Source organism: Amblyraja radiata, chromosome 11 (assembly GCF_010909765.2).
Source record: "Amblyraja radiata isolate CabotCenter1 chromosome 11, sAmbRad1.1.pri, whole genome shotgun sequence".
In the NCBI taxonomy this organism is placed as follows: domain Eukaryota; kingdom Metazoa; phylum Chordata; class Chondrichthyes; order Rajiformes; family Rajidae; genus Amblyraja; species Amblyraja radiata.
Genome location: NC_045966.1, coordinates 15,405,537 through 15,423,105, shown reverse-complemented (window position 1 = coordinate 15,423,105; position 17,569 = coordinate 15,405,537). Strand labels below are relative to the sequence as shown.

At 39.0% G+C, this 17,569-nt stretch overlaps 1 protein-coding gene across 4 annotated transcripts in view; it reads right to left on the bottom strand.

Moving 5' to 3' along the window:
• The window catches only part of myot (myotilin), an 81,688-nt gene that overhangs the window by 24,466 nt on the left and 39,653 nt on the right, over positions 1-17,569 (bottom strand). For 2 of the 4 annotated variants that reach the window (XM_033029382.1, XM_033029383.1), the window contains 2 exons: positions 6,887-7,037; positions 5,171-5,272 (listed from right to left, as the gene is read on the bottom strand). In XM_033029382.1, the coding sequence (XP_032885273.1) occupies positions 5,171-5,272; positions 6,887-7,037 (253 nt within the window). Of the gene's footprint in view, positions 1-5,170; positions 5,273-6,886; positions 7,038-7,248; positions 7,856-12,098; positions 12,269-17,569 lie in introns of those variants that run through there. The other 2 variants (XM_033029384.1, XM_033029385.1) reach the window with 2 other exon arrangements.

The following is a 17,569-nucleotide window of genomic DNA, read 5'->3' as shown; positions in this document are numbered from 1 at the left end:
AGAAATTTGTGTTGTAGAAAATTGAGTTATAATTGTGTCATTGGGGAAATCGGTAGTAAGGAAGGCTAATTCAATGCTAGCATTTATATCAAAAGGACTGGCATACAAAAACAGAGATGTAATGCTGAGGCTATATAAGGCGCTGGTCAGGCCGCATTTGGAGTATCGTGAGCAAATATGGGCCCCATATCTGAGGAAGGATGTGCTGGCTCTGGAAAGGGTCCAGAGGAGGTTTACAAGAATGATTCCAGGAATGAGTGGGTCAGCATATGATGAGCGCTTGTCAGCATCGGCCCTCTACGCGTTGGAGTTTAGAAGGTAGAGGGGGGACCTCATTGAAACTTACAGAATAATGAAAGGCATAGATAGAGTGGATGTGGAAAGGATGTTTCCACTGGTGGGTGTCTAGGACCAGAGGTCATAGCCTCAGAAATAAAGGACACTCTTTTAGAAAGGAGGTGAAGAGGAGCTTCTTTAGTCAGAGGGTAGTTAATCTGTGGAACTCATTGCCACAGAGGGCTGTGGGCCAGTCAGTGGATATTTTTATGGCAGAGATAGACTATTTTAAAATTAGAACAGGGGAGAAGGCAGGAAAGTGGGATTAGGAGGCAGAGATCAGCCATAATTGAATGGCGGAGTAGACTCGATGGGCCAAATGGCTTAATTCTACTCCTATAATTTGTGAACGTGAGTTAGGAGCTAGAGAATTTCAGACGTGCAATAGCAGAGTTATTTTTCCTGTGGGATTTAAAACAAATAAAGGTCTTTTCAATAGCCATAAGTTTATTTTTGTCTGCAGGCTAAAAATACTAAGGGCTCTTTCATAGAATATAATTGGATGTGTCAGTGGAAGTGATTGCTTGTCGATATAAATGTTATGGCTCCTGAAGTTAAAGTTGCAGCTACATTCTTAAGAGACTTTGGTGTCCGATTGTTGCGGGGAATGGATACATGGAAACAGGCTTTTCTCCCCGATGCTGTTTAAATCCAAAGAAGCTTTTTTCCTCTGCTTATCAATTTCCAAGTAACTTTTAAGTGGTTCTCTAGTTCCCAAAGTCTCATTATAACCAATTTGGCCTGCATAATGCAAATAATGTTCCTTTATTCATCGTGTATTATCTCCAATTTGTGGTATGGAATTATAGCAGAACTACCTTTAGTATATTTCCAAGTGGTCTGTCTTCCAATAATTAGACACAAAATATTATTATGCAGAAAAGCTAAATTTAAACTCAGTGCAGGTATTGATCGCTAAATATCTTTATCATATTTATATCATAGTTTTCATTGAAATGCTTAAGTAAATTTAATGGAAGATAGAACATGGAACGGTACAACATAGGAACAGGCCCTTTGCCCCACTATTTCTGTGATTAACATGATGCCAGGTTACTTGCACATAATCCATATCCCTCCATACCATGCATATCCATGTGCCTATCTAAAAGCCTCTCAAACGCCTCAATTGCATCTGCTTCCACCACCACCCCTGGCAGCTTGTTCCAAGTATCCACCACTCTCTGTGTAAAACAAAACATGCCCTGCACATCTCCTTTAAACTTTCCCCCTCTCACCTTACAGCTAGTGCTCTAGTTTTTGCTATCTCCATTTTTGAAAAATGTTCTGACTGTCTATCTTATCTATGCCTCCCATAAATCCTTCCTGCAATGGGGAAACCAGGACTGTACACAATGCTCCAAATGCGACCTAACCAAAATTTTATAAAGCTATAACATGACTTACTGACACTTACACTCAATATCTCGACCGATGATGGCAAGCATACCATATGACTTCTTTATCACTCTATCTACTTGGTGTTGCCACTTTCTGAGAGCTTTGGACTTTGTCCCCAGGATTCCTTTGTAAATCGGGTATTTGCACCTGACTCGATTCTTACCAAATATTTGGGCCAAGAAGAAAATTTGTACCTATTTTTAAAACAAAATTGCTCTAATTAAAAGGCTATTAAATTGATGGTTTCCTTTCCAACAAATGATAAGAATCCAATTAATTCCTCCCAATTGGAAGTATCATTATAACCTGTTCTAATTTGGGCTGAACCTTCCACTTGTGTCAGTAAGTGAGATGAAAATCAAATGTTTAAAAAAATCAGAATGCAGGAAATCAAGGAGCCAGCAGGGGTGAGTACAGGAGAGGAGTGAAAACATGTTCTCGTACAAAACAGGAAGTGGATGGAGGAGGTCTTTATTTTGTGTAATTTGCATAAGTTGAGATAGATAGATCTGGGGGCAGTGTGCCAATGCAATTGACGAAAGTTATCATCAACCCAAGATTTATGCTGCCATATATTCAGCACCACAAATGGTGCAAATATTCCTCGAAGAACCTTTTAGAATGCAACCTTTTAGAATGCAAATTATCAATCACACAAATAAATGGATGTCATTTTAATTATTAAAATGTAAGTGAACCTAGATGTTGACTGATAAGCAAAAATACACTTTGCTGAGTAAACTATTTTGGATATAAGATTTTATTTTACAAAATGTATGAATTAAAATTGGTTAGTTTCCTGTTATTCCTTCCAATTGACTCTGACAATGTCATAAGCAACTGTTTTTGTTTGAATGACCAGGTTTTCAGTGGTCTATCTTATTGCGCTGGTCACTACTGTTGCGCTGTGTTCCAATTAAAGTTGAATTGAGGTAAATATGAATCTCAGTACAGTTTGAGATACATGTCGTCCATTTACTAGACCTTGTCACCTCTCAGTGGATGATTATTTTGTTAGGCTGCTTTGGTATCAATTACCTCTGGAACCCCTGTTAACCTCTCTCAAACATGTCATTATCACAGTCTCATGGAACATCAGTAAAAGGCCTGTCCCACTTGGGCGACCCAATCCGCGCGTTCTGGCGAGTTTGCCCTCGACTCATACTCGCAGCATAGTCGACACGAGGTCGTAAGAGGTCTTCGTAACTCTCCTTCATGCTCGAGAGTGGTCTCCGCTTCCTCGAGGCCTCAGCTGGGTCGCGCCGTTTTTTTCCATATGTTAAAAAATGCCCGCTAGTACAAAAAGGTCGCCATGGAAAAAAATCGATACTTTTTTTACTTGTAGGTTTAGTCGTAGTAGGTTGTAGTAGGTCGTAGTAGGTTGTAGTAGGTCGTAGTAGGTTGGCATGTTAGTCGTAGGTAATCGAGGGTAGTCGAAGGTAGTCGGAGATAGTCTTCATCATAGTCGAAGGGAGGTCGAAGGGAGGTTGAAGGAGATCGAAGGAGGTCGTCTTCACTCTCCACTATTCGGTGTCCAATTTTCCCAATGTTAGTTGTAGCTAGTCGAAGCTGGTCTTCAACATAGTCGAAGGAGGTGGAAGGAGGTCTTCTACATAGTCGAAGGAGGTCTTCAACATGTCATTTTTTCAAATTCTTCTAAACTCACTAATTAGGTTGCCCAAGTCGGACAGCCCCTTAACACTGGTAAACCTCTTGCTCAATATCAGCATGGCTGTTCTGTTTTGACCATTAACTGGCAGGAAGGCAGCTTGTCCAGTGGGTCATGTTAAAAAGCCTGTTAATGGGAAGTGATGCATTCCTGTTAAACTCCACTATTTGGATAGTCCAAAAAAAAATGAATGCACTTTTGCAATTCATGAATTAGAGGTTTTTGGAGGACAAAACCTGTGCAGTCCATAATGATCTGGGTGGGATTTGGCAGAATCAAGTAACTTGTACAAACAAATAATCCAAATTCACTATTTCTGGTTGTTCATGGGGAAAATCATGTTTTGTTTGCTAAAGGTGCATTAATCATTCACCTATTGCATGCAAAGCTGCCGTCTGACATGTAACAACGAAGAAACGTTAACAAAGTTGGAAAAAAAGCAATTCAGGACACCAGTAACTTAGATCTAAGTAATTATGTAATGGTTCCAGTAGATGGATGCGAAAAGTGATCCAATTCTTTCACTATTACTCTGGACAGGGCTTCTCTTAACTGTAGGCATGATGTTCTAGGTCTGAATATGGACTGGACATGGATAGGAAAGGCTTGGAGGGATATAGGCCAAACGCTGGCATGTCAGACTAGTGTAGATTGCTAAATTGGGCTGACGGGCCTGTTTTTGTGCTCTATGACACTATTAAGACCCAGAGGCAAGGTTTCTATGGCATACCATTCCTAGAGTTATGCACCCATCCTGTTGCTACTCTGGCCAGAATGAATCCCAACAGTGATTCCAAAGAGGATGCCCCTGTTTAGTTGTCAATCAGATCACACTGTTGCAAATACAGTCACAAAAAGAATCACAATGTTGTTCAATTTAAGTCTGCACAAACTTTCTGTGAAAATAAGAATTTCTTTAGATGCACAGTAGCACAATGGCAGTGTTGCTGCCTCACAGCGCCAGAGACCCGGATTCGATCCTGACTACGGGTACTGTCTGTGTAGAGTTTGCATCTTCTCCCTGTGACCGCGTGGGTTTTCTCCAGGTGCTCTGGTTTCCTCCCACACTCCAAAGACGTACAGGTTTGTAGGATAATTGGCTTTTGTAAAAATTGTCAATTGTGATCGCAAGTTGGCGTGGACCCGTTGGGCCGAAGGGCCTGTTTCCATGCTATATCTCTAAAGTCTAAAGTATTTAAACGTTACTGAATATCCTACTTCTAACTCTGTGGATAGTTTGTATACTTATCAATGTCATGGAGATGGCACCCAATTTAGGCACCGAATCGTAAACTTTCTCACATGGATCCTGATGTTCACACATTTCCTGAAAGCTTTGAGTGAGAACACCAGATACACAATGTTTGGCCACTTAAGCTGCCTGAGCCAATTTCACTGCAAAGTGATGTTCCATTTTATTTTATTGTCACTATTGTTCTGTTTTTTGACACACTTTAATGCATGACTACTGAGAAAATATACTTTCTGTGAGAATTTTGATTCTGATTTTATAATCAGATTTGTATAATTAACTTTAATTTTACAGCTCCTTGTAATTATAATAAGGTTTCAAATATAATTAAAATTGAAAGCAAATATAAGTATTGGCCAAGTATACAAATTTCAATCAAATTGTAAGAAAAACATTATAAATACCTTTTAGATCAACAAAGTAAGAGATTCTTCTGACAATCCCATTAGCAGAAATCTTCCCACGTACTCACCAAAATCTAATCTCACTTTAAAGGGAAAGGATTGCATTACCTGGCTGATCAGCTCATTTTCTGTCTTTTGAAGGTCAAGGACAGAGGCTGCATTCTCTGGTCCCAGTAATCTGCGTGCCATCTTTTCCTCGTATGTCAATCGCTGAAATAAAGTTTGCATAGTATTTCAGCCTTAAGTGTTATTCTTGGTTTTCCAAATTCCCTATGCATATTTTCCTAAGCATATTTTTCACTTGCCAATAAAACAAATCTGTTTTCATTAATGCCACTGTTGACCCAATAATAAAGCTTCCATGACTATTAGATGCTCACAGAGGGACGTGTGTGTATATTTTTGCGATAGGCTTATCATTGTATCCACCAGTGTAAGAAAAGATGTAGAATTAGCAGCAATTTCATTGTCTTTTTGCCGACCCATTTAAAAAAAAGGTTAAAACCATGTTCCCAAAAATGTTGGGGGCAATTATCACTCCTGGAAAAATCGTTGTTACACATTCACAAGGATGTGCAACATGCCGTTTAAACCATTATTTTGAGCCGGCTTGGAGAAGATAAATTTCCACATGTGTAGAACTATTCTAACAGTGAATGTACACCATGCATTTCACTAGCTCTGGAAAAATCAGTTCAAGCCAAATTATTGGCTCACTTCAAATATTTGTGCTTTTGAACATTGTGTCCTATTTAAATTGTCTGTGACTGTCAAGTAAGAAATGCATGGAGCTGTAGTGATTCATAGACTTTGGAAGCAATGATTTTCATGGATATTTCCTACTGAGTTTTGAAGTGGTTGTTAAACATCAATAGTTGCACACATTCTTTTAGCTCATTTGATGAGGAAGGTGTTCATGATATATTCAGAGGAACAATTGGAAGAGCTAGTATGCCCTCCAGTGTGAGGGAGGTGAATTAATATTATTATAGATTCAAGTAGACACAAAATGCTGGAGTAACTCAGCAGGACAGGCAGCATCTCTGGAGAGAAGGAATGGGTGACGTTTCGGGTCAAGTCAGACTGAAGAAGGGTCGCGACCTGAAAAGTCACCCATTCCTTCTCTCCAGAGGTTCTGCCTGTCCCGCTGAGTTACTCCAGCATTTTGTGTCTATCTTCGAATTAAACCAGCATCTGCAATTCTTTCCGACACATGTACTTCAAGTAAATGGTCATGTTAATAAGCCTTGTTTAAATTAAATGGCCCAGCAATTTCTTCTAGCTCATTTCCCAGATAGGATACCTGGTTTTGATTGTAAAATTTTCTTTGCTTTTTGTATCAATAAATCTCCAACTTAACTATTACATTTATTGTTATTCTTAAATGTGATGCACTCATTTAATAGTGAAGTCCCAAGTATAGAAATGGAGAAGTAAGACATCTGATAATTAGAACTGTGAAGCCGGCAAAGTAGATTGATATATTCTTTCAATTCACAGAAAAATTAGAATAAATAAAACTGAATTCATGCAGACATTTTGTTAATTAACATTATCTCTTAAAACGACTGGAGTTTCAAATAGTAATATCAACTTTTGGAAGTCCTAAGGCATGTGGCTCCACTTCCAGGGTGGCACATTGAGTTGAACTCTCAGTATTTGTTAATCTTGGGACAGATGATGAAGATGATAAACAATTACTCTTAAAAACTCAATGTCAAACAATAACCTGTAGTACAGCAAATGCAAGTCCATGAAAGTGGTTTAGAAACAGTGTTAGAAACAATGCATTCAACCCAAACAGTTATCAATGCCGTCATGTACCTGATGTCCATCATGCAGAAGTCCATTCTTACAACGCAATTTTCTTTCCAAGTCTTGAATGACAGCATTTTTGGAGCCTTGTATCTGTTCATCACTGGTGGCACTTGGTGACTTGATGGTTTTCTTTTCAGAGTAGCTGGGGTATCTATAACTAATGGAAATATCAGTAGCAATGACTTAAGCCTAAGAAGATGTTTGTTTTTGAGGTCAATAACTGAATAATAAAATATCATCACACATTTTCCATAGGAGTATACACGGCAAGGTGTGCCGATATTGTGACACATCAGACAACAATTAAATCTTTGAAAAATAAATTAAAATCTTACCAAACGGATCACTTTGGAGCATTTCATACTTACTTAATATCTTCAGCAGGCAGCTGCATTTCAGTTTTTGCAACAGGAGCAAATTGGGATGGAAGCACTGAAGTGAGAAAGGCAGCAGGGGACTGGGTAAAAGATGGGGAGGATTTCTGTTTGGAGAAAGAGTAAGGAGATGACTGAGGACAAAAGGAAGATCGAATGGTTGGTGGTGGACATGCTGGAGTTGTGTCTCTATTAGAGCTAAACAATGAAGATGCAGCAGAAACTGGAGAGCTTATTGTTGATGATAGTGCAGGCATTTGCTGGCTATTTTGGAAGGAGTTGGAAACCCGATGAACATTGTGAGCTTCTGTTTGCATTGCAGGAGGATCCTGTGATAATGGACTTCCAGTAACCTCAGACATCAGAGGTAGGTACTTTGTTTGGCATTTAGTCTGTGATTGAATGAAATCACTTGGCCGCTCATAGTTGAAACTTGACCGATGAACTGGTTCTGATGGAAGCTTGGCCACGCTCATAGCAGTTACTTGTTGGCTTGCCTAGGCTGAGTGTTGGATCAGGAACTGTTTGACCGACTGTTTGAGGGTGAAAGTCTTGCAAATTGGATGGAGAATGCTGCTTGATATTCTGCTGTAATAGCTGACTAGGCAAAAGAAGGAAAATAATTTTGAAAGAAACTTTATAAAATTATGATACTAATGCAGATACAGGACTAGTTTTCAATAAAATAGTATGCATGGTTAGGTTTTCAATAGGTGCGCTGATTTTCATATTTGCAGCACAGCTAACCTGAGAATTCCACTTCTTCCATTCCAAAGAAGTTGCAAGGGGGATAATCCATGTTTTCAAAATGGAGAACTATCTGGCTTTTCCAGGATCTACCCTTTAAAATATAATGGTCGATGTCCAGAATAATTGGCACTTCCTGTTGTGAACACAGTGGGAAGGGACTCAAATGCCTGCAGTTGCGTTACACTGTCACTTCTGGGAGAAAGCTTCCTTTCTTCCTTTAGTAAATCAGTTCAACAATCCCCAGAAAGGCTTAGAGGCGAAGAGCAAGTTGGTTTTGACAGGGACTGACTTATCTTTTGAGAAGAGGCTCATTCTTCTGAAAGTTACACAGAGAATGTCTGTGATGAGGTGATCAATCTTCTAGATGAGCTTCAAGAAGTTTAAGTGAACTTTATGTCTGGCTAACTCTAGTGGTTTGTAATTGTTTGCCTCCAAAACATACAGAACTTTTGCTCGGAACTTCATGGAAATACTCAGCAGGTTAGGCAATGTTCTATGGAGAAAAACTGAGATAATGTTCAAATTAATTATTCTTAAGATTCCATTAAAATTTTATTAGTTTGAAATATTGAAATTGTAATTAATTTTATCATTAATTTGTTAATGCTCTTTCCTTCTCCATAGGTGCTAACTGACCTATTAACTATTATTCAGATCTTTATGTGTTATGGTAAACCTGCATTTTTTTTTGATTTTCCACAATTTTGGGGATGTTCTCTTCCACTTAATATTATGATTTGCCTGATATTTATGTCTAACCCACCTCATCTGCACAGGAACTCTTTCTCTATTTTGGGAAGGGTTTTAAAAATACTTTGGGTACCCACATAATGTTGTCTCGTCTATCACAACTGTTCAATGAAGAACTGTGCCAAATTACTGACCTCTAGCACATAGGGAGTTGCTGAAAATGTATCTGAGAAATGCTTTTCGATTCCAATATTTGCTTTTTCCATGGTTTGTGTAGAATTCATAGCTCATGATAACAGGTGCAAAAGAATGAGTTACTTCACACTCTCAAGAACTTCAGCCCAGCAATATCTACTCTCAGGAAGTGTGTAGAATGGAACTGTAGATGCTGGTTTATACTGAAGGTAGGCACAAAGTGTTGGAGATACTCAGCGGGTCAGGCAGCATCTCTGGAGAAAAGGTGTGACTAGATTCCCTATATGTTTCCTATCCACTGAGCATCCCTCCATAATGTCCAGAGCATTGGTTTCAACAGGTTACAATTATTTCTTAAAAGTGACCTTTTTTAAGAAAATAAAAAATTGTGAACCATTGCATCAGCCTCTTTAATTAGCTTTCACCCATCAGAGGACATTTACATTTTAGGAGCTGAAAATTATTGCCATCAATGAGCATTGTTTTTTGATGGTAAGATTGAACTAATGAATTGCAGCCTTTAAAAAAATATATTGCTGTAAGCTGTCAATAAAACATAAGGCCAACATTCAGGGGCAGCAAGTGATTAAGGGGGTAAATTGTAAGTTTGCCCCCATTCCAAGAGGATTTGAAGACAGGGATAATGAAGTCCTAATTCAGATGTAAAGAGCCTCAATGAAACTGCACCTATAATATTAACCATATAACCATATAAAAATTACAGCACAGAAACAGGCCATCTCGGACCTTCTAGTCCCTGCCGAACACTTACTCTCACCTAGTCCCATCTACCTGCACTCAGACCATAACCCTCCATTCCTTCCCCGTCCATATACCTATCCAATTTATTTTTAAATGATAATATTGAATACACTTTTCGTCTACTTAGCTAAGAAAGGATGTATTCACCATGAAGGAGTGCAATGCAGATTCACTATACTAGTTCCAAGGAGGGTGGGACTGCCATCAACTTTTTATGCACTAATCTACCAATAAAAAAATCACAAAAAATATTTAGCCATAGGGAATGGTTTAACTAAGTTTTTAACCCCATTTCAAGGCATAATATCATCTAAGAAATTACACAAGAATACATGTTTGTGCTTCACCCCCAAATCCATTTCAGAAGTGAAGTGACAGCTTTTATTGTGCTGTGCTACCCACCTTAACATAAACTACCACCATTACCTCTACTGGCATTTCATCTAAAGAGCTGTTGATTAAAAGCGCTTCAGCCTAACAGGGTCATCTGAGGGGCAAATATGTTGTTTGCACTGAACTCTAAGTTTAGTTTAAGCATAAGGGGGAAATCTTTTAGTTTAAGGATAAAGGGGAAATCTTTTAGGACCGAGATGAGAAAAATATTTTTCACATAGAGAGTGGTGAATCTCTGGAATTCTCTGCCACAGAAGGTAGTTGAGGCCAGTTCATTGGCTATATTTAGGAGGGAGTTAGATGTGGCCCTTGTGGCTAAAGGTATCAGGGGTATGGAGAGAAGGCAGGTACAGGATACTGAGTTGGTTGATCAGCCATGATCATATTGAATGATGGTGCAGGCTCGAAAGGCCGAATGGCCTACTCCTGCACCTATTTTCTATGTTTCTATGTAACTCCCAAATTATACATTGTTAATTGCTTAATCTTGTTGAAGAGTCCAGAATTCCATTGCTTCCTTGCACAACACCTTGAATATCACAAACATGTGCAATACAGCCCCCCAGTTGATCCCAATAAAACTGGTGTGTGCCACAACCCAGCCCTATTTAAGTAAAGATTTTTTGGACAGTGCAAGTTCTAGATATTTTAACTTCTGGGCTTCATTTAAATTTCTCTTGCCGACGCTTGCCTAGATTTGGGCAGAAAGACAGCGAAAAGAACTCGCATTTTGCAAACCATGGCCATGCACCAATGGAAAATGGTCCCTGGCAAGGTAAGCCATGCAAGTGGAGGAGTGAGAATTCAGGAGGACTACGATTAGAGGAGAGAGCTGGGGAGTCTATGGTTGGAGAATACCAAATTTACCTATATGTACCAAAATTTCGGCACAGTTCACAATTCATTTATTTTCAAAAAAGTTATGTCAGACTGGACGATTTCATCAACATCTAACATTCCAGTATTCACGAGCCCCTCCACATATGATCCAAAGTACCTGTATTTTAATATAACGGGGTGATTAGGAATGCGGTTACCAAGAACACTTTTTATTTTCATTTCCACCTGGCTACTTAAAATTGAGCCTTTTGGTTATGAGTTTATTTGTTCTGTGATATTATCTTTCTGTTCTGGGATTAGTGAAAAGTACCTGAGGTCATACTTTGTCCAGCTCAAATCTTTTCTGGGAAAAGAAGTTTGAAAGAATTTTAATAGAAGTTCCTGTCACTTCCATTACATCATCTGTTCCAAAGTACCATGGTTTGCTGTCAAGATGCCAGTATAGAACTGATGATCTCATGGTTTATTAAACTTCAATAATCTCCAGAATTAAAGAAAAACCTTTTTTTAAATGAACGCCTAGGATAAGAATCTGTAGAATTTATTTTCTCTATTAAAAGTGTAACCATTTTATGGAGCAATCTATAATCACAGTCTCTGTTACACTAAACCTTCAGGAGGCAGGAACTTTCAGGACAATGGCACATCTTTGAATGAACACGTGATTCCCGATCTCTTAAATGTATCTGGTATTTTATTCATTGTTATTTATATTTAATTAGAACATTTATTTAACCTCCTGCTCTGACATGGCAATTAAAAATATTCCAGTGTTAATATCTGAATTGTTCTTCTAAACTTCATAAATTTCTAAAATAAATAACTAGTTTATCTCATGATTCCTTATATTTTTCAGTTCAAATCTGAATGTTGAAGACTAAATATAAGCCTGATACAAAGCAAATGCCAAAATCCTTTGCCTGTGCAAAATGAAACTATGCTTTAAGGACAGTTAATGAAGTTACATTTTCTTGAATCCAGCGTTGCTATAATTTTAAAAGTGTTAGTGAAAACCCATCTAATAGAAGCCATATCTCGACACCGAGCACTCAAAACTGATTTCTAAGAATTAATCTTAAAATCGTTGTGTAAGCATTAACACTTAAATTCCCTGAGATCATATTAAGGCAAACCGGATTTTCATCTTAAAATACTTAATAGGATTTTACTTTGCGCTCATTATATCCAAATAAAAATCAATAGGTTGATCTTACCTTAATCTGAGTTTCCTGAGGGATATAAGATACTTTGATGCATGCACTATGAGAGCCTTTTTAGTACAGCTATTAACTGAGCAGTTAAAGTTGTAAAGTTAGTGCTGGTATATTGCACAGGCAGAGAGGGGATGACGTTTGGTGAATGACTGAACTGTCAGAGCAGCACTATATCATTTACTCCCTTACCAAAGTAAGAGTCCCACTACCAATCAGGCGACATACTAGGACGTACTGCATGACCCCCAAAAGCAATATATGGTTAATTGATGCATTCAATTCATTCTCTTTATTGTAATTATATAGGACCTCATTATTTATAATAGATAATGTTTTGTTGGCATTATAAACTGTTACATTTTCCCACTGCATCGGTTTGTCTTTTGCTGTTGAATTTCTCAGGAATGCCCTTTACATACCTTGTCGTCGTTAATTGATGTAAAGGTTGCCCAATTTGATTTTTTATTACTATTTTTCCGTAAACCACACTATTCCACTCAACCCAGCTGAACTTAACTGTGTAAAGAAAGCTGTTTCTGGAAAACTTTTTGGTAATTTTCTCCATATATTACCATGCTATATGTGTCTTAAATATGGTTATACATATGGCAATTCATGTAAAAATAAATAGCAGTGCTGATATTATGCATCTAATCCAATTTAGCTGTGATATTCTGTTCAAGTCATAGTTTAGTTATATACGAGGATACATTTTTCCTATTACATTTATTATTATGCCCCTGCCACACTTAGGAAATCTGAACGGAAACCTCTGGAGCCCCACCCAAGGTTTCCGTGTGGTTCCCGGAGGTTGCAGGTGGTTGCCGGAGGTTGCAGGTAGTGGAAGCAGGTAGGGAGACTGACAAAAACCTCCGGGAACCTCCGGAAACCACACGGAAACCTTGGGTGGGGCGCAAAGTCTCCAGAGGTTTCCGTTCAGGTTTCCTAAGTTAGACAGGGGCATTAGTAGATTTGTAATTATTAGTAGATTTTGTAAAACAAACTGTTGATAGCAGTTTTTTGATCTAATGGATACCTGCATGATTTGTACATAATTGCTTGAATATATACTTTTCATTGAGGCATATTTAACATAATTTCTGTGTAGCCAATATGTTCCTAAAGCATGTCGATTTACTATCACTTCTGTAATGCTGCAATTTAGTTTATTTTTTGCTGCAATTCAAGGTCAGGTCATGATCATCTCGCAAGAGCTAGGCATTAAATGGAGTGTTGAAGACCAGCTTACAAAGTTAAAAATTCTGCTGGACAAAGTTCTGGAAGTTTTGTTTTGAAAGTGAGAGAGTTCACGAGTATTCTTAAAATACTTAAAAAATATGCAGTCCAGGAGTGGAGCATAGTGTGCAAGTAACTGTGTGTAGGGCCTAAAATGAGTGAAAATATGGGACACCGAATCACAGCAATCAACAGTTCAATTCTGGATTAACTGTACAGTAGAAAAATGGATTAGAGTGTCTAAAGTGTACCTACCTAGATTTAGCAGAATTGCAACTTTAGTTTTGTCACGGAGGATTAAAAGTTGGGTCATCTTATGTTACTGCACTTTTCTTGGAATTCTGTTATAATGACTCCAAATATTACAGGAATAGGAATGTGTGCAGATTTTAAAAGTATGCAATGACGTCCAGTCCCTTCGGCAAATAGAAATGCTCTTATTTTGAAATGTGCAGCCTTTTTTTAGGCTGCCCATTGAATTCTTGGAGCAAATGTGCCTCAATCAATCTATTCACCAGCTCCTTTGTGACAGATCCTCCCACTTCTTCTCACTTCAGTTGTTTCACTCATTGTTCTGTTGCTATTTATTTCCAGAACATTCCACTGGATCTTTACTGTTCCAGAGAAGTGCTTCAGCCACATCTCCAGCTTTTCCAACACGGTCTTTTTTAGAAATAATGGCAATTATAGCAGTTCTCCTCGAGACATACAGGATTGTTCCTGTCATTTACTGACCTTTAATATGAACAGCCTACTACTCATTGATAGATTTCAGTTTAATGATGTAGCTAAACAAAAATAGCATCTCTTAAACCATATGAGAAGGGAAGAAAAACACAAACTACTGGAGTAACTGCGGATTAGGCAGCACCTCTGGAGGAAATGAATAGATAACGTTTTGGGCTGGAACTCATCTTCAGAGAGTAGGATTAAAGACCATTCTGAGATGTTTTGTATATCAAAATTCAGAAGGTAAATAGGTAGAGGCAGGTCTACTCAAGAAAAATCTGGATCTAGAGGAAGTGGGTAAGCGCTCCCAAGTCCGAGTCAATTCGGAGCAGCCCGGTACGGAACGCGGCTGTGAAAATAAGGTATGTATTCCTGAGGACATTAAAAAAGACTGGTCTGCCCCAACAGCTGCTGACAACCTTCTACCGATGCACCACAGAGAGCATATTAACGTATGGCATCTCTGTGTGGTATCTCAGCTGCACGGAGGCGGAAAGGAGAGCTCTTCAGCGCGCCGTCCACAGAGCGCAGAAGATTATTGGGACACAGCTACCAGCCTTGGAGGGCATCTACCACACACGGTGCCTCAGGAAGGCCATCAGCATGCCTCACACCCTTGTAATGGACTGTTCGAACTACTTCCTTCCGGCAGACGTTACAAGGCCTTCTACGCCCGAACCTCCAGACTCAGGAACAGCTTCATTCCCAGAGCTATAGCGGCTCTGAACCGGCCCTGCTGAGTGCCCCCCATCCCCCCTGGACTGTCTCCCTCGGATGGTCACGTCGCACAGACACATCTGCACTTTAGTCTGTTGAACTGTTTTGACTATTTTACTGTTCTTTTTACAATCCATGTTCTCGGGATATCAATATCTAAATCTAAATGTTATTAGTTATTTATGTTATGACATCGGATGGAAGCTGCATTCCAAATCTCGTTGCGCTTATGTGCAATGACAATAAAATATATTATTATTATTATACATGGTATCTGTATTCATCAAGGAGAAGGACATTTAGAATAGTAATATCAGGAAGAGTAGGCAGATATTCTAGGGCTTGTTGATATCAAGAAGAAGGAGGTGTTGGGTCTCTTGAAGACCAGTAAGATAGATAAGTCCCCAGGGCCTGATGGGATCTATCCCAGTTACTGAGAGATAGCTGAGGCAAGAGAGATAGCTGAGGCCTTGACAGAGATCTTTGTATCCCCTTTAGCCGGCGGTGAGGTCCCAGAGAACTAGAAAAGAAACAACGTTGCTCCCCCATTTAAGGAGGGCAATAGACTGCATATAACCTGGATTTTATGAAAATCTGGCGCTTCCTCCTTGTAACATTGTTATTTTATTTCTCTACGTTTTTGGTTGTAGTTTAAAACTTTGGTTGTGGTTTTGAAAATCTATGACTTCTATGACCAAGCCAATTTTTGATCCAAATGACCAATTCACCATGCATCCCATGTAACAATTTTATGGACGAGCCTACTATGAGGAATTTTGTCATATTTAGTCCAATATAAGTGAAAAATCTGAGGTAGATGTGGATTGGATCCATAAAATTAGAAAAAATTTGAGGAAAAAACGTGAGCCAGAAAGAGCTCAGTAAATGGATTATCCAGAGATGTTTACATTTCTAACTTATGTTATAATCCATCAAACTGAAATCTATGTGCTCTGCAAAACCAATTGACTGCGGTTAAGGCAGGAGAATGGTGTTGAGAGGAAAAGATCGATCAGCCACGATTGAATGGAGGAGAAGCCTCGATGGGCCAAATGGCCTAATTCTACTCCTATGACTTACGAGCATGAGCTAATGAAATACTTTGGGGATCTTCAGACAATTCACAAAGCTAAATACCATTTAAAAATGACGCCAATATTACATTTTAATATGAAGTGCATTGCGATGCATAACACATGACTCGTGTCAGATGTTCAAAGGTCACATGACCATAAACTCCAGCACCTTATCCATCCAGGATAGTCTAGGATCCCTATACATTTGACCTAGATTTTCTGGTAATTAATGAGAAGCAGTGTGGCTCTTTGGACTTTGGAGTGAACTCTCTAAAGGGCCTGTCCCACTTGGCGATTTATTTTGGCGACTGCTGGCATAATTGACTGTCATATCAGGTCACCCGAAAAAGTCGCGGCGTGATGACGGATTGACGCACAGCGTTTCCTCAAGTGCCGCAAAATTTTCTTTTGTCGCCGCTGGATTTTGAAATGTTTGAAATCTTTCGGCAACCCTGATACGTCAGTCAATGAAGCCGGCAGTAGCTGAAAAAAATCGGCAAAAGGGACAGGCCCTTAATAGCGTTATATTTCCCTTCTCCCCCCCCCCTCCAGATCCACCCAATATCCACCTGTATGTAACTGCTGTGAACAGTTGGGGCCTAGGTGTAATATAACAGTAAAAGTTCCCAGGCCCAACAGCAGGTATATCTCTGCCCAACCATTCAACCAGAATGAATTCAATCCAGCACCCAGATTGGGCATCAATTTCTGTGCTGCAGTTTTGAATGTTGAATTGAGCATAAATGTTGATTAAACTAAAGGTAAAATAAATGCTTGAGGGAAGCATGATATTGATATGCAGCAGACAGATTACAATTTAATGTGAGTGAGAATGTAGCCACTCCTAACTTCCTGGATTTGTCACTAAATCAAAGAGACAGCTGCATTAATAATTAAGAAAAGTTAAAAAGTGTGACTATAAATTTCAATAAACATCAATGCATATATATCACCTATCCATTTCTTCCACAGATGCTTCCTGACCCGCTGAGTTACTCCACCACTTTGTGTTTTGCTGCATATTCTTTTGATTTCAATAATGATATGAATAAGGGGTAAGCCATTTAGAACGGCGATGAGGAAACACTTTTTCACACAGATAGTTGTGAGTCTGTGGAATTCTTTGCCTCGGAGGGCAGTGGAGGCCGGTTCTCTGAATACTTTCAAGGGAGAGCTAGGTAGGGCTCTTGAAGATAGCGGAGTCAGGGGATAAGGCGGAGAAGGCAGGAACGGGGTACTGATTGGGGATGATCAGCCATGATCACATTGAATGGCGGTGCTGGCTTAAAGGGCTGAATGGCCTACTGCACTTATTGCCTATTGCCTATTGTCTATAATGACTATAACTCAGTTGTAAATGAATGAATTCCACATGATCAATCAAAAATAAATGACATGACAACAACTTGGATTTTGGATCTCCTTTCAGTCACTGGGGTAGCCTAGAAATTCTCTGGATGAATTGAGCTATTACCTCTATACAGTTTTCATTCCATGCTTTTCACCTCTGAGAAAATGGGACTTGGACCACTGTTCCTTTAGGTACATTAAGTTACAAACAAACAAATGCTGAGAATTCTCCTCTTGTTCGCAAGTGATGTAGAAATTGGAGATAGTTAAAAAATAATTTGTCATTTCAAAGAATGAAAATGCCAGAAGCTTTGAAGGAGGTAAATCTCCCAGAATAATGATATATCATGGCGGAGGATTTAT